The sequence below is a fragment of the Nylanderia fulva genome, unplaced genomic scaffold (genome assembly GCF_048542155.1).
Source record: "Nylanderia fulva isolate GAGA-0341 unplaced genomic scaffold, ASM4854215v1 Scaffold15, whole genome shotgun sequence".
NCBI lineage: Eukaryota > Metazoa > Arthropoda > Insecta > Hymenoptera > Formicidae > Nylanderia > Nylanderia fulva.
In genome coordinates this window covers 3,361,664-3,384,595 of record NW_028189730.1, presented here as the reverse complement: position 1 = coordinate 3,384,595, position 22,932 = coordinate 3,361,664, and the positions used below count along the sequence as shown (strand labels likewise).

At 36.4% G+C, this 22,932-nt stretch overlaps 4 protein-coding genes across 6 annotated transcripts; 2 read left to right on the top strand and 2 right to left on the bottom strand.

Moving 5' to 3' along the window:
* The first annotated feature begins 201 nt into the window (after positions 1–201).
* On the top strand, positions 202–4,989 carry PIG-Z (phosphatidylinositol glycan anchor biosynthesis class Z). Its single transcript, XM_029318808.2, has 5 exons — positions 202–306; positions 513–684; positions 760–1,160; positions 1,244–1,782; positions 2,402–4,989. Exons 1-5 carry the CDS (start codon positions 295–297, stop codon positions 3,309–3,311), a joined length of 2,034 nt encoding a protein of 677 aa, XP_029174641.1. The 5' UTR covers positions 202–294; the 3' UTR covers positions 3,312–4,989.
* Positions 4,150–13,737, bottom strand: HDAC6 (histone deacetylase 6). Of its 2 annotated transcripts, XM_085480540.1 has the most exons (20): positions 13,470–13,737; positions 13,278–13,407; positions 12,161–12,325; positions 11,524–11,946; positions 11,231–11,328; positions 10,869–11,042; positions 10,548–10,740; positions 10,413–10,472; positions 10,016–10,105; positions 9,816–9,922; positions 9,519–9,662; positions 9,244–9,350; positions 8,870–9,039; positions 8,385–8,725; positions 7,479–7,674; positions 7,217–7,346; positions 6,483–7,064; positions 6,109–6,269; positions 5,680–5,967; positions 4,150–5,559 (listed from the first exon to the last, which is right to left on the bottom strand). In XM_085480540.1, exons 3-20 carry the CDS (start codon positions 12,206–12,208, stop codon positions 5,476–5,478), a joined length of 3,396 nt encoding a protein of 1,131 aa, XP_085336666.1. In that variant the 5' UTR covers positions 12,209–12,325; positions 13,278–13,407; positions 13,470–13,737; the 3' UTR covers positions 4,150–5,475. The 2 variants fall into 2 exon arrangements, with proteins under 2 accessions (XP_085336666.1, XP_029174654.1); XM_029318821.2 differs by lacking the exon at positions 13,278–13,407.
* A 141-nt stretch (positions 13,738–13,878) lies between these two features.
* Positions 13,879–17,101, top strand: LOC114943218 (pentatricopeptide repeat-containing protein 1, mitochondrial). Of its 2 annotated transcripts, XR_003821980.2 has the most exons (5): positions 13,879–14,111; positions 14,552–15,783; positions 16,104–16,409; positions 16,512–16,721; positions 16,826–17,101. XR_003821980.2 is itself a non-coding variant. In XM_029318811.2 (4 exons), exons 1-4 carry the CDS (start codon positions 14,018–14,020, stop codon positions 16,617–16,619), a joined length of 1,740 nt encoding a protein of 579 aa, XP_029174644.1. In that variant the 5' UTR covers positions 13,879–14,017; the 3' UTR covers positions 16,620–17,101. The 2 variants fall into 2 exon arrangements, 1 of the variants encoding a protein (XP_029174644.1); XM_029318811.2 differs by having other exon boundaries at positions 16,512–17,101.
* Positions 16,218–22,841, bottom strand: vir (VIR_N domain-containing protein). The gene is made up of 5 exons (XM_029318810.2): positions 22,616–22,841; positions 22,030–22,142; positions 21,590–21,959; positions 17,451–21,078; positions 16,218–17,005 (listed from the first exon to the last, which is right to left on the bottom strand). Exons 1-5 carry the CDS (start codon positions 22,667–22,669, stop codon positions 16,713–16,715), a joined length of 4,458 nt encoding a protein of 1,485 aa, XP_029174643.1. The 5' UTR covers positions 22,670–22,841; the 3' UTR covers positions 16,218–16,712.
* Positions 22,842–22,932: the final 91 nt, after the last annotated feature.

Below are 22,932 nucleotides of genomic sequence, written 5' to 3'. Positions count from 1 at the left end.
ATATATACATATATAATAATAATAATTTTAATTATAAATTAAATAAATATTATAATAAATTTATAATAAATTTATAATAAATATATATAATAAATTTAATTATAATTGGTGCATTGTGCTCTAGTTACTTATTCGATCTGGTGATATCAGTGTATGCGTTCTAGTGATTTTTTTATTAGCTCGCGCATGCGCGATCGAGCTCGAAAAAATGTAGATATGACTGCGATGTGTTGTTCAAGCGAGTGTCAAAAAATTGACATCGGGTTTAGATAGGATAAACTAATTTTTAGAAATATGTCATTGAAAGTAATTTGTACGGCTTATTATATAATTTTATGTTATTTAAATATTTCATAATTTAGACATACTTTTATATATTTTTATATCTTAAATTATTATTTAAATATATAATTGTTTATATAATTACTTGTATTTACATATATTTATTATATCTTATTTTTATTTATTTAATATTCTATCATATTTCTGTCTTATTCATATATAAATTTCAGCACAAGAATGAGTATCGCAGGTCCATTGATGACTATCAGCCTGCAGCTCCTGTCAGACGCAAGATTGGTCTATATTGGATCCTAGCTGCGCTAAGGATTGCTCTGACTTTTGCTCCACAGACAGGTTACATTCATCCAGATGAATTCTTTCAGTCCATCGAAGTTGTCTCTGGTATGTCACTGCTCTTTGTGTTGCATTCCAACACTCACTTTCTCTAAAACTCTGCTTTTTGTTTTCCTCAAACAGGAGACCACTTTGATATCGAGGTCTATAAGCCATGGGAGTTTAATGCCACCTTTCCTATACGTACTGTGTTCATTCCTCAGCTGGTAGTCGGTGTGCCCTATGGGTTTCTCAAGATATTATCTTTGTACACATTCCATTTCTTTGGATTGTCATTGAGGGGACCATACTTTTTCGTGCTTTTTCCACGACTCTTCATGTGTGCACTATCATTCCTGTCAGATTATTTTCTGTACAAGATCTGCTGCATGTACGGACAGAACTACAGAGTCAGACTCGTCACATATGCCAGTTCTTATATCATGCTGACTTATGCCACTCGTACACTATCCAACTCCGTTGAATTGGTGTTGACTGCTGCGTTGTTGTATTATGCTTCGGAATGTATGGCATATTCGGAAAAGGTACACCAATTTTTTTCCCCTATAATCAGATAATTGACTCTTCATATTTTGTTCTCTGCCATAACAAGTTTATTATATCACAGGTGGTGCTCCAAAGCGATTACCTTTCGAAGAAGTACAACGAAGCTACGACCGGAGTGGAACGTGTCAAGTACTACAAGCTCAGGGCAATGTTGCCCTCGCATTCACTGAACCACTGCTTTATGCTGGCTACAATAACGGTGATTGGGATATTCAACAGGCCGACCTTCGTCGCGTTTGCCTTTGCTCCAATTTTCTTCTGGCTGCAAAGAGGTCTGGGCTCCAGAAGCGTCGGCTTCAAAGATTTCCACATCAGAATATTTGTGTTCATTCTCTGCGGACTACCGACCGCCCTGTTACTCATCCTAATTGATAGCTTCTACTTCGGATATCTGACGACGGGTGAGATAGGCCAGTTGAAGATCGGGATGAACAATTTTGTGGTGACGCCGGTGAATTTCTTCAAGTATAACGTGAACACAAAGAATCTGGAGGCGCATGGACTACATCCTCGTTTTCTGCACCTTCTCGTAAACGTTCCACTGCTGTTCGGCGTCCTGGGCATCGTCGGGCTGCTGACGTTTACGAAAATGGTGTACAGGTCAGTCATGCATATATATCAGGCTTGGGTAATAACTATATATATATATATATATATATAGTTAATTAGTTAAAAGTTAACAAGTTAATAACTTTTGACTTGGTTTTCTAAATTAATTTTTAACTTCAACTCATCAACATTTTTCTTTTTTTATTTATTTGTTATTATAAATTTGTAAAGAATTATAACAAACAAAATTCTAATTTAATATAAATAATGTTTTTAAACACTTTTGATTTAACTTTAGTTATTTTAATCTTAACTTTAACTGAATTAATTTTTGTTTATTCAACTTTTAACTTAACTAAATTAATTTTATGAGCAACTAACTTATCAGGGTTGGATAAGTTAATGATTTTTTAAAATTAAGTTGAGTTCAAGTTAATTGCTTATTAAATTAATTTAGTTAAGTTAAAAATTGAACGAACAAAAATTAACTCAGTTAAAGTTAAAAACATTATTTATATTAAATTAGAATTTTGTTTGTTAATTCTTACAGTATATATTGTACAATATATATATATATATATATATATATATATATATATATATATATATACACGAAAACTACATTCTATGCAAAATAAAACGATTAATTAACATCAATATTCGTTTGCAGCGCATTGAAGGCGCGATGGCTCCATCTACCACGTCTGCAGAGCATCGTAGGTCTGATGACCTGCACGTTCATCGTTCCGATCGCCTTGCTGTCTCTGTTTCCCCATCAGGAGCCTCGTTTCATAATCCCGGTGCTCTTCCCGCTGGTGTTCCTTCACGCACCCGAACTAAGTCAAGTCCCCAGTTTGGACATCGTCCGAAGATTCAACGATAACAGCGATGAATCCTCCAAGGAGCCTCCTCCACATGGCAGGAAACCCAGGAAGTTGATGCTCTGGTACGTCAGCAACCTATTGCTGGCTCTCTTCTACGCTTTTGCGCATCAGGGCGGAGTTTTCCCGCTGACGTCTCACATCACGACGGAACTGAGGGCTAAACCCCATCTCACACACGTGCACTTATATACTTCGTACAGTTATTCGCTGCCTACAGCATTACTACAGCTGCGAAACACTCATAGAGTCTACCGCAGCAGCAGCAATCACAAATACAAGTTGACGCAGGATTTCCATCTGTACGAGCAGGGCGCCAAGCCTCTTCCACAGGTGTTCGACAGCATCGCCAGGAAGATCAGGGACTGCGAAGAGAAATTCGCTGTCAAGAGGATACCTTATAGACTGTATTATGCGTTACCGGCCTCCGCGATAAGCGAGTTCGTGGAACTGTCGAACAACAGATCGAACATGTTTAGATTTCACGTAGTCAAGACTTTCTATCCTCATATCTCCATAGAGAGGTTGCCGTCTTTGCGGTGGTTCGACAGACTGGAAAATCTGTTAAGTTTGCAGAGCAAAGATATCTTTAACAACTTCGTCGAAGTTACAAAGGATGTTTACGAATACATTGAGCAGTTTAAGTTGCTATTGCTAAAAATCGAATATTTTTTGCCTGAAGTAAAGCAAGTACAATGAAAGAGCATAGTAAATAATAATGATTGAATAAATTTTAAAAAGAGAAATAATTTTTCCAGACGTTTATTCTATAAGGAAATATTATTATAAATAATTACAAAATAATGAATAAAAACTAGTCAAAGAAAAAGAGAACTTAAAGTGATCAATTGTTAAGAGCTTTATAAAGAATGTTGAAACTTAGCTTAAGCAATATACCAAAGAAATATATCTCAATTCATAAAAGCCATTACACAAACATACACACTCACGTACACAAAGGTATACTTTTTATAATTTTTTACATGCAATTGTAAGAATGTATCAAATCATTATGTGATACAATATTTAACTTAAAGTTAATTAATATAAAATCTAGAAATAAAACAGTATTAAAAAAATATTTAAAAATAGATTTTGTTTCTAATTTAAAACTTAAAGCTCAAAAAATTAGTTCTTTAAATAAAAATTAATATATCGAAATAATGTATTGTTAAATTATTAAATTGAATTAAAAGCTTTCTATAATAATGAATCTGCTGAAATATTTTACAATTATTGTATTTGCATATAATTTGAGTTATATAATATTTATAAAATATATTCCACATATGTATAATGTGTGAAATATATGACATGTTCCATAAACATATAGGAAGATCATTAGACATTCAGAAATTTACGAAAAATTAATTAATAAATAATAAGAATACAAGTTTTGCATTTTTCTTGTTATTTTTATTTCCGGTTATTCTTTAACAAATTCTTTTAACAAAAGAGATATAATCTTTATAAGTATAACTTATTTTATTAAAATAAACTTATTTACTTCCCGGCATTCAATTTTTGATTAATACAAGAACAAATCTCTTTTCATTAGATTTGAGAAAAATGAATTTCTGTGTTAACTTAAAAAGATGAATCTTTTTAGAGTTAAGTCAAGAAGAACGAAATCAATTCCTTTTCGAGGAAATATTGTGCAGTGTAACATATTACAAATACAAAATGTATTTTATTCTTTTTTAATTGCACTCTTCATGTGTATGATAATATCCACATTTTTTAAGTTTAGAGTATTCAATGGAAATTCTTATGAACAAAAATTTAATTTATATATGATGGGAGGGTAAAAGAGAAATACGGGAATTTAGAGATCTCAATCATAAGATACAAATTCCCTAAGTTCCTAATTAATTTTTCGCAAAAACATCGCGTTTGGCTCTATTGGCCGAGATATATATATATATATATATATATATATATATATATATATAAAATGTAAAAATTTAATTTTTCTGATATAATTTTTTATCTGACGCATTCTTATTCTCTTACAAATTATATATTCTATCTTGTAAGAGAGAGAATGACTGTTTTATTATCAGATGCATAGATTGAGAGAATGCATATATATATATATATTTATACACATATAGAAAAATATATACACACAGTGTATCAGAAAAATTTCAGTAAAGAAAATTTTATATATTTAGCGAATTAAATGATTTATCTATTTACATGGAAGAAACAGATCACTTTAAGAAATTCTTTTCAATTCGCTGAATCCCTGAAATTTTTTCAGAACACCATGTGTAAATACACATTACAATTGAATCAGTACGAGGTATTTTTATTTTAGTATAGCTAAAATATATATTTTTTAATAAAGTTAATAATAAATTAATTCGGTATGTTATTAACATTCTTACAGTTTATTTGTAGCAGTCCTAATGTATACTAAATCGCATTTTTTTCTTATAGCAAAATATTTTTGTAATTTATAAAAATCTCGTTATTTAATCCTTTCAGAACGAGATTTATCGTCAATCAAAGATTAGCAGTACAGTAGGACATATTGTTTTTTTTTTAATTTGAGTGTTTCTAATGTAATTAAAAATTGTCAAAACTGATTTTTATACTTACATAAAATTTCAGATTTAACTACAAAAGATATTAATAATTAAAAACAATTATTTGTAGATTTTAATGATATTACATATTTTAATTACCATAATTTTTTTCATTTAATTTATGTTATGTAATTTTTTATGTAGTTGATTAACATTTTAGATTATAGAACATTGATCATTTTTTTCCAAATTTTTATCCAATCGCAAATTTATATATAAATATTTTTTTATTGTTTTATTAATTTTATTTTTTTAAATTAACTAAGATGCATTTAGATGTCATTTTCATTATAAGTCCAAGGAAGTTCTTCATTAAACTTGCTTTGATAAGCCGCGTTTCTTGCCGCATATAATATCTGAAATCGTATATAATGCATTATTAATCAGCAATATAACAAAATATTTTTAAAAAATCATCAATTTTAATTAAAAAAAATGTTTACTTTATCTTTGAATTATTCTATTCGAGAACTTACAGGATTATCAATATAAGCTTCGCAACCGTAGCACCAAACGGAGATGTCGCTGAAACTGAGCGTGATGGGATGCTCGTACTCCTGTGCGTGTTGCATCGCGTGCTGGTTTACGCTGCGAGCACAATGCACGGTGTAACATTGCAGGCAGATCCAATTCTCCGCGGTGCTACCGCATTCGACGCAAGGTAGAGTTACATCGATTCCATCTGGAGGAACCTCGTTCACCGCGGACAAGTGCGGGCAATCTCGTAGAGGCACCACCGCGAACATTTCCCCCGCTGTCAGAGCCTGTGTGACAAAGAGTGCTTTAGTTATTTTATTCATTCATATTCATTTTATATATATATTATTTTATATATTATTTTTATATATTATTTTATATATAAATTCGATGATATATTTATGTGATAATACGTGTCGGATCATCACCTGAAGATTATCGGAGAGGTAGTCTAGAAGGGTCGGTTGTGTTTCACGTTGTAGGGACGCTGCGCCTTCGTCGTCGTAATCCTCGCCTGTGCGAGAACTTCCTTGCTGACTGTCCCTAGACTGCTTCATCTCATTTACACACTTCTGTATACTCTGCGACACTGAAAGTCAAATGCATGCCTTACTTATTTTCCGATGAAATGCAATAATTATTCTAAAAGTAATTAAGTGTGATTTTAATAATATATATAATATAATATGTAATATAATATTTATTTTTAATATATAGTATATTAAAGTTAATGTATAATATTATATAATATATAGTGTAATATGTAATATAATATATATTTTTAATAATATATTATATATACCGTCCGACTTTTTAGCCTCGTCCTGTTTCGATCCAGAATTTCTCCTCGTCTCGTCCGTCATGCCTTTCGTAGGTCGCACTTCAGAATTCTTAATCTTAATATTCTCCACCTCGTTCGTCAACTTCAGAATTTCCTCGTCAGTCACCAGGTTCAGGTGATTCTTATCGATTGCTAAATTCAGTTCCAACTTCTCACTTTCGATCACTTCTAAGGCGATTTTCGATTCCGTTTGTTTCGGCTTATCTGCTATTCTTTCTTCTTCGTTCTGCTTAGTCAGGGGTTTCTTGAGTTTGGGCAGGAGCTTTTCTTTCGGCAGGGACATTCCATATTGCAGATTAGGCCAGAATTTCTTATGAGTCTTCAGCACGTTGTTGATGGAGTTGATCGCGCTGGCACAGGGGATCAAATTGGGATCCAGCATAGGCAGAGGATCGCCCAGGAGGGCTTTGGTGCACATCGTCATCGCGTGAGAAATGGAATTGATGTTGTAGCCTCCTTCAAGACTGAAAATTATGCGACCGTTCGCCAGAGACGAGAGCCAATGGATCAAATGACCGTAGAGCTCCGGACTTACCAGGCAACCTTACGAGATAAAAACAACTATTAATTCGGATCAGTAATTCATTAGAAATTGCATTTTTTCCGTAAGTCTTTATAGATTGAATATAAAATTGTATTATAAGTGAATACTTAATATTCAATAATTATCGTTTATATTATAAGATGCAATTTACCTCCAAGTGGATCACCTACGCAAGCATCAAATCCAGCAGAAACCAGAATCAGCTCCGGATTGAACTGATAAGCGATGGGCAGCACGACTTGTTGGAAAGCTGCTATGTATTCAGCATCTCCCATTCCTTTCTGCAAATATAATAAATAATTAAAATAAATATAATAAATAAAATTAATAAAATAAATGAAATAAAAATATAATTATATAAATAACTTTGAAATGTACTACTTGAAACACCCGACTTATTACTGTTTATTTACTTTATTCCACGGTATGTTCACATTGAATCCTTCGCCTGCGTTTAGACCAACGCTCGTATAATTAGCTGCCTTGGAATTTGGAAAGAAGCTTCCGTTGTCGTAACGATGAACGGAAATGTAAAGAACTTTGGGATCTTCCTCGAAGATGGATTGCGTTCCATTACCGTGATGCACGTCCCAATCCACTATCAGTACTCTAGAATACGTATTAAATATTATATTATACATATTGAAAACATTAGAATCACGATTCGATAGTAACTAGTTAATTAGTTATAAGTTAAATAAAAAAAGTAATTTTTAACTTGGTTTAGTTAATTAAAAATTAGTTAATTTTTAATTTAAAATAGTTATTTTTTTCTATAAAATTTTGAACATTGAACAACTAAATTTTTAAATAACGATTAAATTTTAATAACAGCATCATTCATATGTCATTCTAACAATATTATGAAATAAATAAAGATACTATTAGTTTATATTTTTTTCATAATTCTAATTACAACGAAAAATTCATTCCTATAAAAAAACAACATTTTTGGTTTTTTATATAAATTTTTAAAAAATTTAAATTTAAAAACAAATAACATTAAATTACAATTAATTTATTAACGCAACTATAATGGTTTATAAAATTAATTTAGTTGAGTTAATAATTTAACTTAAGTTAAATCAAAAATTAATTCTTAAAATATTTACATTGAATTAAAATGTTAAAATTTTATAATTTAATATTTTATTTGTTTTAAATTAAAATTGTTTTAAAATTATTTTAATTTAGTTGAAAAAATAATTAAGACATCTAATCAGGGGATTAGAATACATATTAAATTTTTGTAAAACATATGTTGTGGTATTGTTAGATAATTCACGACTATTCACAGAATTGAGCTGGAGATATCGTACCTCTTTAGATGATGAAACTGCACGGCGTATCGCGCAGCAAGGGCCACATTATTAAAGATACAAAAACCGCACGCAACATCTTCCTCGGCGTGGTGTCCCGGCGGCCTCACAATCGCTATTCCAGATTGGCTTTCCCCGTTTAAAACCGCGTCTACCATCTGTAAAAGGCAGCCGGCAGACACACAGGCACTCGACCACGTTTCGCTATGAAGGTAAACGGAGTTGTAATCCGACGCTTGTTTCTGCAATTCCTTTGGTTTTAACGTTGACGTCCTTTTGATGCTATCGATGTAGTCCTCTGAATGAGCCAGAGATAGCTCTTCTATTGTTGCGCTCCTCCCCTGTAGGAAAAAGAAATAATCATTTCTTTTTCCTTTTTAACTTTTCTCGAGATAGATAAAAATTTTTTAAATTAAGTTCAATATTCTTTATAATAAATAAAATATACTTTTTTTTAGGTATATAACACAGTTGAATTATCGTACTTGTAGCAAATGGCACCGTTCTAGCAGGCCATGCTTTTCATGATTCTTGTAAATGCTGGAGATACGAGCTGGCTTCTCCGGATGAGTATTGTCAGAAATATTGCAATGCTTTTGCATCTTTTCATCGTAAACGATAGACACTTTATGAGGCGCCTTATGCAACTTTGTAACTGAAAAATTTAATAGCTTTTAATAATAGCAATAATGAAATAAGAATATATTCTTGTCAATATACAAATATATATTTTTGACTTTAATGTATCATATTTTAAAATTTAAGTCTTTAATAAATAGTAAATTTAATCAACAGATCAATTATCTAAAAGTTTCTATCCAATTTTCTTCAAATATATTGCAGTTTTTTAAATACTTACATTGTATCAATTCATTCAATTTCTTTTCTATGGTCTCTAAAACTTCTTTGTTTTGTGTAGGATAGCAGTTTCTAGTTTCGTACTTGTCTGGTGTATAAATGCTGCCTCTGAAATAATGACAAGATGTTAATATAATTAAATATAATTTATAATAAAATACAATACAAAAATATTTATGCAATATTTTTAACTCTTTAAATGATTCTAATTAATCTTCTAATTAATAATACATCAAAATAATATTATATACATTACTAATGTTTATAATTTCTTACTTATATGTAACCGTAACTACATGTCGATTAGCAATTTCTTCTTTATTATGTGTTACACTATTGATACTGTGTGTTTCTTGATATTGATAACATTTCCAATATGGTCTGTGCGCATAGATTACATTCAGTATAGTGTCATGTATACTGGAATAATAAAGAGCATGTTATTATTATTAATATTGCAACAATTAATAGATAATAAAGTTAAGTTTAAAATTAAAAGTTATAGTGTAGATATACACTGTTAATAATAATAATATATTAAAAATCATGTTTAATAAGTTTTCTATTGCTTACCTTATTGATGGTAATTCGAGTGTTTGTAAAATAGGGCAGGGATCGCCCAATAAAGTTCGCAAAGTCAATGCTGCACCTTCTGCTAAAGATTTCAAGCAATAACCACCCTATATAATAAAACATTATATTTAGTACACATGTATATTTAAATGGCATAAATAAAATATAAAGATATATTAAAGAAAAAAAAAATCTTTTACCTCTAAAACTACAGCGACTTTTCCAGCTGCCAGACTTAATAACGACGATAGCAGATGTGAATAACACGCTGGAGTAATTAACATCTGGCCCTAAATATAAATGCAATGTATTTATTAACTTGTTATCTTAGCTATAATAACAAAGGTAAAATAATATGTATTATGTGTGCCACAGATACATTAACTTTGTATATGATAATTATAAGATAATTAAATAAAAATTTTTGTGATAAATAATACACACACATGATTAATTAATATAAAATAATAGAAAATTTTGTAACCTTCTCGTCACCGATTGCGGCATCGAATCCAGCGGAAATAAGGATGAGGTCTGGAGAGAACTGGGAAGAAAATAAGAAAAGAGGATAATAATAAAAAGTATGAATAAATTTACCTCTGGACAACCCAGAGCCGCATCATAACCAGCTGACACTATTATAAGATCCGGTTGAAACTACAATAATATTAGTACATTCATTAATTTGTATATTATTACTATATATTAATAAAATAAATACATAATACATACCTCATAAGCCATTGGCAATAAAACTTGCTGGAAAATCGCAATGTAATCAGCATTAGTCATGCCAGTCTTATTTAAGGGTATATTAAAGTTATAACCCTCTCCAAGATCTTCTCCAATGTAATGGAAGTCTGATTCCTTCAGATTAGGCCAGAATTCGCCGTGTTCATAACGATGTATTGAAAAATAGACTACACTGTAAATTTGAAAGCAATTAAAATTACATAATTATTAAATTCAAAATCAAATATTTAAATATTTAATATTATATATGTTAAAAATAATTCAAAACAACAATTTGAAAGAGAAAGATGAGATGAGTACCGTGGATCATTGTAAAACATTTGCTGCGTTGCTTGTCCATGATGAACATCCCAATCCACAATTAAAATCCTATTTGCCAAATTACTGCTCAAAGCTTTCTCTGCTGCAAGAGCCACATTGTTGAAGAAGCAGTAACCACAGTATTCTGATTTCATGGCATGATGACCCGGTGGCCTATAAAGATTTATTAATACTTATTAATAATATTATATGCATTATTTATCCCGAATAAAACATAATAAGATTAATAAATTATATCTAAAATTACATTATGCATGAATCTCTTATATAAAATCATTAAATAAGATTAATCAAATCGAAGATCAATATCTCATCAAGATCTTGAAATATTTCGAACTCACCTAATGATAGCCATACCATTTTGAATCTCGCCTTTACAGATTCTTTCTACCAAATTGATTGTCGAGCCCACAGCTAATAAAGATAATCTATATGTAGACTGTAAATAAAGTTAATTTATAGAATTAGATATTCAATATAATAATTTTATATATTTGTATGTGTGTAAAATATTATTTAAAATATAAGCTTATTTAATTGTATCATTATTTTTTATATACTATTTAAAAATTACACTGGACTTAATTTTTGGAATTAAAATTGGAATTTAAATAATTCTTGGAATTATACATACTGGATGAACGTAGATAGCATCGTACTTGGAGGAAAGCAATTCCAAATTCTCAGAATCTGCACAGCCATCTGTTGCTTTCAAAATATCAATCTGTTTCTGGCTATGCTTTGTCAGAATCTCATTCTCCGTAGCTTGTCTCGGTTCAATGAGTTTGCATCTTTGCACCAGGCCTAATTCTTCGCATCTCTGCAAAACTCGTGTAAATCTGGCCGGGCATTCGGGATAATTCGGATCCCAGAGACATTCGTGCTCCGCCATGCTTCGGTCAAACACAAGACCAGTTTCCTTTCGCACTACTTTGTATGCATCAATTGCATTTTGATATACATCTCGTATAAAACTGTTGTTGGACTTTTTGTCCGATACCAGCTGTCTTTGCGCTGCCTCTCGCTTGGCAGCCAACAGCGCAGCTGATGGACGAGCCTGTAATGCCAGAATATAAATGTATTATATGGATTTTAAATGTTTTGAGATTTTAAGAGTTGCATGCGTTATATATTATAATCTATGCAAATATATTTATTATATTTTTTGTAAAATATAATTATTTATTACATTTTTAAATGTAATATTTATTATATATTTTTTAAATAAATTTTTCTACATAGATTTTTAGCAATAAATCATTAATGTTTACATTTTTTGATTTCCCAGGTTTCCTCGTTTTCTTAACACTCTCAAACATATTTGTAACAGTTCTTTGGCACTTGCTGGAACTCTCGATCACTTTTATTAGCTCAATTTCACTGTCTGCTAATTGTTTAGCAGCAGTGAATAAATCTGATCTCTCTATAGGCTCAGTCTGTAAAAATATAATATTTTTTTAAACTCTAAGCATAAATATAAAAATAATATTAATATGACAGAAGGTTTTAAAATATATTATTTGCAATAAGCATTTTTAAATATTATAGTTAATGCAAGTATATTGTGAGTATAAAAATAGCACAACAATTTCCAAACCAATACAAAGGCAAAAATAGATTACAACAAGCAAACAGAAAGATGAGAGAAAACAAAAAAAATTAATTCTGAAATTTTTAATCAACATAACTCAATGAAACTTCAGCAAATGCAAAACAAAGTAGAAGTAGAAAAGAATAGCATTTGTTGCAATTTTTAAATATTATAATTAATATAAATATATATTGTGAGTACAAAAATAGCACAAACATTTCCAAACCAGTGCAAAGGCAAGATTAGATTACAACAAGCAAATAAAAAGAATTAATTCTGAGATTTTTCACCGACGCAACTCAATGAAATTTCAACAAATGCAAACCAAGTAGAAGTAAAAAAGAATAGCATTTATTGCAATTTCTAAATATTATAATTAATATAAATATATATTGTGAGTACAAAAATAGCACAAACATTTCCAAACCAGTGCGAAGGCAAGATTAGATTACAACTAGCAAACAAAAAGAATTAATTTTGAGATTTTTCAAGAACGCAACTCAATAAAACTTCAGCAAATGCAAAACAATGTAGAAGTAGGAAAGAATAGCATTTGTTGCAATTTTTAAATATTATAATATAAATATATATTGTGAGTACAAAAATAGCACAAACATTTCCAAACCAGTACGAAGGCAAGATTAGATTACAACAAGCAAACAAAAAGAATTAATTTTGAGATTTTTCACCGACGCAACTCAATAAAACTTCAGCAAATGCAAAACAATGTTGAAATAGGAAAGAATAAGCATTTATTGCAATTTCTTTGAAGAAAAACAAGCATTTGCCAGGCTCACCTTTAATCTGTCAAGATCTGTAATGCAACGTAAAGTTTAATATAGCAAAGCTGTGTGTAGGCGGTACAATCAAGCCTTTTATAGTTATGCCCCTTCTCTCTCAGACATGTTATCGCTTTATCTTCCGAGGCTAACGACAAGATAATAGTACACAAACATATATGGAGATCATTAACGATAATTAACTCTTACCATTTGCTCCAATTAAGATGATCTAATAAATGTCAAAATCGTACGCTAGGTAAACATTGACTCATCACAAGCGATGCAAATTATTATCCTCACTTAATTAATTTTTTTTTTTCTAAATTAAGCCAGAAAAGATTCGAAGACTAAAGTGCTTTTTCTTCATTCATTCACATCGTTTTATCCGTGTTTTTCTTTTCCTCCTCTTTCAATTTCGTCATTGCTCCTGCGTGTTTATGTTCCGAAAAAACACACTGACTGCAGTGTAGCATGAAATGACAGATGGACGATGAAGGGGAACAAAATGTGATTTTTATTCCCCTTTTATTTAGACTCGTACGATTGGCTGACGCCTAGGGAATTCTAGGGTCCTAAAATGTCATCCTAAAAAATTCCACACTAGGTCCACCGTCTATGGATAATTACGTGTTTATAGCCCGAATCCAGCTCAATTTAATGCCATGCGATTTTTACGATTTTTTAATATATTGCAAAAAATAAATTAAATAGGGGCAACTTGTTTTTTTAATTACGACTGTTTTTCTGCGTGCAAAATGTTTTGTCGAAGACTTCACGTGTCGATTAAATTGAAAAATGTCATGGGTTATGTCAATGAATCCAATCTTCTTGTCACATGTGCTAAACAACGTACGTAAATAGAATAATTAACTAATAATTAATTGTGATTCTGTCATCAGATTTATCGAGTAACTCGATATTTTCTATTTTACATTTTATATATATTTTCATAAATAATTAGATATATATATATATATATTTCTCTATAATTTAATTATTTCTGTATTTAAATTCTGTATTTTATTAATTATTTCATATACATATAATAAAATATAAAATAATTATACAGAATTATTAAGAAATAATTAATAAAATTTTAAATACAGAAATAATTAAATTTATATTTTTACACAGAATATTCCAAATTTCATATATATTTTCATAAATAATATATATACATATACAGTGAGAAATAAAATAATTATATAGAATTATTAAGAAATAATTAATAAAATTTAAAATACATAGAAATAATGGCATAGAAATAACTAAACTTACTCATTACACAGCCCAAAATGAGCATCCGCAACTCAGGTGGCAGCCTGCAATCAGTAACTTCTGCACACAAAAGTTGCCAAAGACAGCCAATGTCTTCGGAGACATCTCCGGTAGGAAATTCGACCACTTCAAGATGGACGAGAGGGAGAAGGAGGAGGAAAACTTCCAGGACACCGAAGGGCGCATTCCACGTCGACTGAAACCCAGTGCAGGGCAGTACGCCAAGATGATGAAGTCGCACATAGCTAAGAAGAATCTGAAATCTGCTCTGCAGGTGCTGGATCTGATGAAGGAGAACCGGGACAAGCCCACAATATACCTTTACAATCTTCTGTTGCACTCTTTCGCTGATCAGGGTGACCTGAAGCAGTGCTTTCGTCTGTACAACAAGGCGAAGAAGCACGGATTGCAGCCAAACGCAGCCACCTATACCTGCTTGTTCAATGTATGCGCTGTGTGCGACAGGACCGAGGAAGCTTTGGAGCATTTGAACAAACTGAGACAGTCCCTTTATGAGAAGCAGTTTCCCTTGAACAACACTCATTACAATGCCATGATGAAGGCGTACAGCTGGCACAACAGGCTCACCGAGGCCTTTCAACTGGCGGACGAGATGAGGGACAATAATATTCCCATCAAAGAGATCACTTACAACTCGCTATTTCACGCGGCGATTGCTGATAAGGAGGCTGGCTTGCGACACGCTCTAATCATATGGCATCTAATGCGCCTGAAGAAGGTCAACCCGAGCTTGACCACGTACAATCTGCTGCTGAGGACGATCAGAGACTCTGGTCTGGGGAATTTGAAGCTCGACGACGTCCTTATTTCGGGATGGGAGAAAAGCAGAATCGTGTTGGCGGAGGGCGAGAGGCCGAATTTGTTGGCCTCTCCACCTGTTTTGAGTTCGATGTTATTATTAACGGACAAGGGTCAGGTTGCGCAGCGTGGTGATGCTGATCCGAGAGAGCAGGTGGAATCTATAAATTTAAACGACGTCTTCGTGAATAATCGCTTGATCCTGTTTGGCGGTCTGGAAGGATTCTTGAATAAGATGGATCGCAGCAAAGTCAACCCCGACATCAAAACTATTACGTTGCTGCTCTATGTGATTCCGAACACGACCCAAGCTGAGAATCTGCTCATCGAAATAGCGGAGAAGAGGAACATCGAGCTGGACATCGACTTCTTCAACATGGTCATCAAAAGACGCAGTCTGCGATTCGATTACAAAAGCGCGAAGGTGAGATGCAGGGTGTCCCACAGGAAATTGCTGAAGCTAATCAGCTGTCATTTTTTAATATATACAGCTATGCGAAAACAAAAATTGTATCGGAAAGAGGAAAGTCTGCAGTTTTAATGGATATAAATAAAATATTTGTATAAAAATGTATTACTTTCCTCTTTTCAAGGCAATTTTTGTTTTCTCAATAACTGCATGCGTTAAAAAATGATAGCTGATTAGTTTCAGCAATTTCCTACGGAACACCCTGTATATCCAAAATTTGATTTATCATGATGCAACTCAAATTTGATTTAACATGATGCAATTTGATAATTTAGGAAGTGATAAACTTGACGGAGAAGAGGAACCTTACCCCAACTGTGATGACCTTCGGGGTCCTGGCACTCGGTTGTCAAGAGTGCAGAGACGCCCAAGAATTTTTGAGAGGAATGGAAGCTTTTGGTTACGTACCCAACAGAATAATCATGAGTACTCTCATCAATGTAGCTTGCCACAAGAAGAACTTTGAATACCTGTTATTTGTCATGAATTATATGCTGGAGAATAATATGAAACCCAACACGCAAGCCTTCAGAGACGTGGACAAATTTGCGAAAGAGATACCGAACATCAAGAAGCCGACAGTACGATGAAAAGGATCTATTATCCTAGCTACTATCATAATATATAGAATCAATATTTCTCCTATGTATTTAATAAATTTAAAAAATATTTTTTTATTACAGGGACTATACAGATTACGAAAACTAAAGCGACTGGAGAAGAACATCGAGCAATTCGAGCAGCAGTATCCGAAGTGGCAGAAGATACAAGACAATTCGTCGGAGAATTGATTGTATTGTCAGGAAAATTTTCGAAAGGATTGATAAATTGTTGTCAACACGCTCGCAAATATATACATATGTGAAATGAAGAGGCTCGAGGAGTCAGCGAAGGTAAGGAGGACGCGTCTCCTGCGTCCAAGGTCGACTTCTACCGCCGCCGCTGATCGCGCGCGACGGACAGCTTCCGCGAATGCTGAGCTTGTTGTATCCGGTAGGACCTGTCGGCTGGGCCCCGCAAGTTTCTAGCGCCACGAACTCGTCCACGTGAAGGGACGGCGGTCTGGAAGTGTTGGGCGGTCTCGACCGGAAGGGATCGGCTCCTCTTCCGACCCCGCCACCCACAGGACCACCTCGCAGTGGATTGGCGAACTGTGTGCGACCTCGTACCGGTGTCACTAAAAAGAAATAGAAAATATATAGTGGACCATGATTGTAATTAATTATTCATACAATAGATTAATGACAAACTTAAAAATACAAAGTAAGTCACTTTTCCGGGTTTTTTTGTAGTGCCGATCAGAAATCCAAAATTCAAAATGGCGGATAATAACTGAAAAAATGTTTTATCTGATACATTGAACCAGTATTTGAAAAATAAAATAACTTTTGAACTATACTAATTTTGAAAAATTATCCGCCATATTGGATCCGCAATCTTCAATTTCTAAAATCCGACATTAAACTTATAATCAGCGACCTCAAAAACATAAAAGTATGCATTATCAGTTCAATTGCTACACTGCAAAAGTGATGCGGATTTTTCCGTCATGAAGCACTTTTGACCAGTTTTATTTTGCCGAATTTTTTCGTCATTGACACTTAAAGGATTAACAATCTTACCGAATGGCTGTTTCGATTTAACCATAGGCGAAGTCTGTTTCTCCGTTCTGCTTTCCTGGTTCTCGTCCTGCGGCTTCGACTGGACAGGCTGCGTGGCGTCGTCAGGCGGCGTCTTGGAGCACAGGTTTTGCGCTTCCGCTAGTAAATTAAAGTCCGCAGGTAGCAGTTCGGTAGCCAGCGCCAGCAGGTCCACCGTATTTTCCGCCTGCATCTGATTAGCCGTCGCGAATACAAACTTCTTGGCTCGAGATGGGCTGGTGATCGCGCCTCTCTGCGAGAATTGGTTCAGGAGGGCTTCCGGCGTCGGCAGTAGAGGCTCCAACATCTCCGGGATGGGTTCCTTCTCCTCTTTCTCTTCGGCGGTCTTCAGGGTCTCCGCCAACTCCTCCGCGCGCTTCAGCTTCTCCAGGGGATGGTCGCTTTTCTCCCAGGAGATCAACGACGCCAGTTGTTGCGTCCGCAGATGCAAGGATCTCCGTTCCGAGTCGGAGGCGATCAGGTTCTCCAGAAAGGTCACGGTTAAGCCCGCGATGGGATTCGTTTCTGGGTTCTCCAGGGTGGACACGTGGTCCAGAAGCGCGCGCAAGGCGCCGGGATTGTTCTCCAGGCAGCTCTTCACGTGGTACAGGCCGTAGTTGTGGCCGACGAGAGACAGGAGAATGTGCAGCGTGTCCTCCACCACGTCCAGCTGGAACTTGGTGCTGGTCGCCAGGATCTCGATCAGCGCCGCGAGGATGGACAGAAGAGGTTCCTTGCTGGGCACCGAGTGCGTCAGTCTCTTCTCGAAGGACTCGCCGTCCTCCTGCACCAGGCTGAGGCCGCAGTCGCACAGGGTCTCGAAGATGCCGAGGATCTCGCGTTGCGCGTGCACGTCGCCGCTGCTCTTCAGGATCGAGCACATCATCTCGATGACCGGCGGGTACTTCTGATCGGACTTCACCTGCGCCCTGGACGCGGGGCTGGTCAGGGTCAGCAAGGTCGCCTTCATAGGCGCGTGTCTGGCCAGATCGCTGATCAGAGCCAGGATAGGAATGTTATTTTCTACAGGAGCGGCCGCTAGGATCCCATCCAACAGACATCTCCCGACTAGAAGAGCCGTCGGCGCCGCCAGGTCGCTCAGTTGCTTACAAACCGTCGATAGAAGCAACAGAACGTCTCTGTTCCAACTGGCGCAGAGCAGCCGGAGGGTCTCGGTGAGGTTCGCGGCTTGAGCTTGAAGGTGCGCCGACCAGAGCTTCCGCAGACCCAGGATCCTCGTCGCGTCTTCTGTAGCGGTCTCCATCGGCGTCAGAACAGGCGGCAGCAGACGGCTCAGCAGCTTCAGACCCGGTACAAAATTACAGGGCCGCAGGGAGACCATCTTCAGGACCTCACCGAGCATCTGGGTCCACAATGACTTAGCCACGTTGCCCGAGCCGTCGGAATCGACGGCTTGGGTGAACACCAGCAGCGTGCCCACAATCTCCTCGGACAGGCTCCGCATCGTCGGGTTAGCCGGGATGGCCTCGATCAAGGAGTAGACCCCGAGCAGCGGGACCACGGCCGTGAGGTCCTTGAAGTCCGTCGCCATGCACTTGATGAGTCTCTCGAGCAGCGCTCTGGTCAGCTTCACGCAGGGCAGCAACAGGGCGATCAAGGCCATTTTTCTGCGACCCGTCAGGGCGGCGCGATGGAGGAACGGTTGCTCGTAGAACTCGGACACGTTCGCCATGACGGCGACCAGGGCGGTGAGGCCGTCGGCAGCGAAGAGCTGGGTCAGGGCATTCCTGTACTTGAGCTCGACGTACGGTTCCAGGGGATCGACGTCGTGGTTGTACGAAAAGACGAGGTAATACAGGATCCTGCAGGCGGTGACCAGCTGGCCGGGCAGCGACGCGGCCTTCTCCGCGCTCTTTTTGATGCCGGCCACCAGGAGAGAAACATCGTTGTAATCCCAGTGAGAAGCCTGGGCCGCGGTGGTCAGGTACGGCACCACGTCTCTGAGAACCGCGTGCTCCCGAGCTTTCTCCAGGATCAGCTCCGCTCGATTCTGGAAGATCTCCACTCGGTCGGAGTAGCGCACGATGGCGGAGATGAGCTCGGCGGCGAACTCGCAGAGATTCGAGTCCGAGAGGAAGAGGACGAGGGTGTCTATGAAGTCGCCCAGAGGTAGAACCGCGACAATGGCGCGCAAACCCTCGGGGAAGGCGAGGAAGGAGTGCAGTCTCTTCAGGATCGTCCAGTCCGAGCTCTGCTTCAGGCGGATCAGACACTGGGCGACCTGAAGACGCCACGCTAGGACGCAACCGACCCCGGGTAGCTCGGGTTTCAAGGCCTTCAGGATCAAGCGAACCGCCTCGGTCTCCTTCAGCAGGTAGTACAGGCCCTCCTTGGTGTCGGAGAGCTGCAGGAGGAAACGCCGGATCAGCCTGATCGTCTTCAGGTCGGAGTCGGGAGAGGACAGTACTAGCAAGAGCCGGTAGATTAGCTTGTGGTGCTCGAAGTAGGCTATCAGGTGCGCGCGAGGGTTGCGGGCACGTTCCCGCTCGAACTCCATCTGCGCGCCGGCCGGGAGTTGGCGTCTAGGCTGCGCCATCAACGTCGGGGCGCAGACGTAAGCGTTCATCAGTTCCGTCAGGCCTACCTCGTCGGGTTCCCTCACCTCCTCCAGGTACATGTACACGTGGACCTTGCGGAGGAGCGAGCCGAGAGCATACTTGAGCCGGGCGAGCTTCATCGCGTCCAGCATCGTCAAGGCCTCGCTGTAGAGGTAGCTCCTCGAGTTCAGGAACTCCTGGACGATCACCGGGCTGATCAGCGCCGCGTCGAGGGCTCGCAGAGCGGAGAGCTTCACCGGCAGAGCGACATTCTCGCGCATGCAAAGCGACAGTAACTTGGACGGGGCCTCGACCTTGAGGAGGATCTCCGGACCCTTCGACAAACGACAGAGCGCCTCCGCTAAGCGAACGCCGACCTTCACATGGCGCACCTTGTACGCAGGCTGCGGTTGAGCTTTAGCGAGTTCCATATCCAGGCCGGCGTTAACCACGCTGGTCAAGTTCTCGAGATCGTCCAGGTTGGGGTCAAAAGGACCCAGGATGGCGCATAAAGTCTCGCAGTTGTGGACGAAGGTCTCTTTCTCCTGACCAGACGCGTTATGGAAATGCGAGACCGACTTCGACAGGGACTGCAGGAGCTCCTTGATCCTCGACAGGATCTCGCGGTTCGCGCATAGCTCTTCTAGGTTCTCCAGCTTCTCCAGATTCAGCAGATCCGGCGGCGCCAGGGTATAGATCTCGTCGATTTGCGACGAGGCCTCGCACTCGAACTCGATCGCAGGCGGAACGTCGTCGGTCATTATATCCTCGTCCGATAATATAGGCTCGAAGGGCTCGCCGGTTTCCTGCTCGCCCGCTTCCTGTTGCTCCGCTTCTTCCTCCTCGGCGGAGATGGATTCGGGGCTCAGGGAAATTAGGGATTCCGTGGGAGGAGACGAAGGTCGCTTCGAGGTCTTCTCGCCCGCGCTCGACGTCTCGTCCTCCCATTGCACCGATTCCGCCTTTCCAGTGTCCGATATTGATGTCCTGGATGGTTCCACCACCTGAATTGGTTGAACCGGAGGCGGTGGAGTCGCAGTCACGCATGTTTCCTGTTGATGATACAAAAACTTAAGTAAAAATATTTATATATTAAATATATATAAATATATAATATAATATTATAAAAATATAATATTAAAAATATAAAATAAAATATAACATACAAATATATATATATATATATATATATTATATATATATATATATATATATATATAAATGTATATTAAATATTTATTGACTTAAAAAAATATATATTTAATATATTATAAAAATATTATAAATATATATTTTGACTTAAATATATATTAAATATATTATAAAAAAAATATTATAAATATATATTAAAAATATATTATAAAAATATATATATTGACTTAAATATATATTAAACATATTATAAAAATAAATATATATTGACTTATAAAATAAGACATCCAAAAGAAATTTAAAATACATCCTCATGACTTAAGACGCGTTTTGACATCTTTTAGATGACGTTTGTCATCTAGAAAATTCCTTTAGAATTACTTTCATCGCTAAAAGCAAAGGTGTGTTTACCAGTGAATTCGTTGGATGTGGATTCTCATAATACGTCCAGTCAGATTGCTGTTCGGAGGAAACTTGAGCAGTGTTCTCAGTATTCTCTTCGTGCACACTAACACAAGTGGTAGATCCAGCCGCTGAACTTATGACTTCCTGAGGATTGTTTAGGGATTTGGTCAACGTGCCATACACAGCCAGCGTTATAGTGGTGTACCATCCTCTTAGAACCAAGCCATCGGTTGGTATCTGCTTCCGCTCGCATTCCAGTTGAATGTGGATGTTTTGTTTGTATTCCAAGCTACCCAAAAACTCAAACGTGGAAGCTCCAGGTTTACTGAGATCGTTCACGAAAAACTCAATTTCGAATTGAGAGGGATTGGTTGCTCTGGAAAGATAGAAAGTTTCTTTTAGTACTTCTTTAAAGATTTTAACATTAATATCTATATAAAACTTACCCAAGTCGCACTCCTCCTGGAAAGTCTGCTTGCACACGTGCACCTAATGGAATTATTCTCACTTCGCTGATATAAACAGGTTTGGGAAATTGTACTAAATCCAGATTTAATTCCTGTAATGTCCAATTAAAAAAAAACTATAAGCCATTTATGTTGTAATAGAAAATTATATATAAATTATAAATAATTTTATTTATATGTAATAAATTATATATAAATTATAAATAAAGTACAATCTGAAAATTTCTGAATATTGTAAATTTAATACATTTTTCTAAGAAAAAAAGAACAAAAATATGCTATATAGTATATAATGCTACTTTCAACAAGTATTGATTTTTTAAAATTTTGACAATTTGGACTGAAAAAGTAATTTTTAATAATCAACGATTGTGTGGTGCAAAGTATAGTTTCTCTTTCGCACATCTTTATTCTTCAATTAATGCATCATAAGCACAAGTGTCAATAGAATAAGCAGAGCTTTTTATTTATTTTTATCTTAAGAAAATCACTCAAACAGGCAGCTTTTCTGATTTTTAAAAGCTCCAATTTCCATTCTAATCCTATGAAATCTATGTAAACAAACCTCCGAGATGTCGTGGGAAAAAGTATCGAAGAACAATAATTCGGTGTTATCCATGTTTCACACCTTTCAAGTAGCATATAATCCTTCGGCAATTAATTCTTAATAATAAACTGAGTATCTTTTGAATCTCTTTTCCATTTTATTCTCCTATTTAATTCATTCTCCCTATTTTGCTTGGTTATGTTTGTACGCGCACATTTTTTCACCACCCTATATACAGTACCTAGACAAGAGCTGTCATCGGCACTTTCTGTCACTCGCAGTTTTCTCCCTCTCTGACGCGCTGATTGGCTGAAAAGAAATTATTCCCTAGAAAT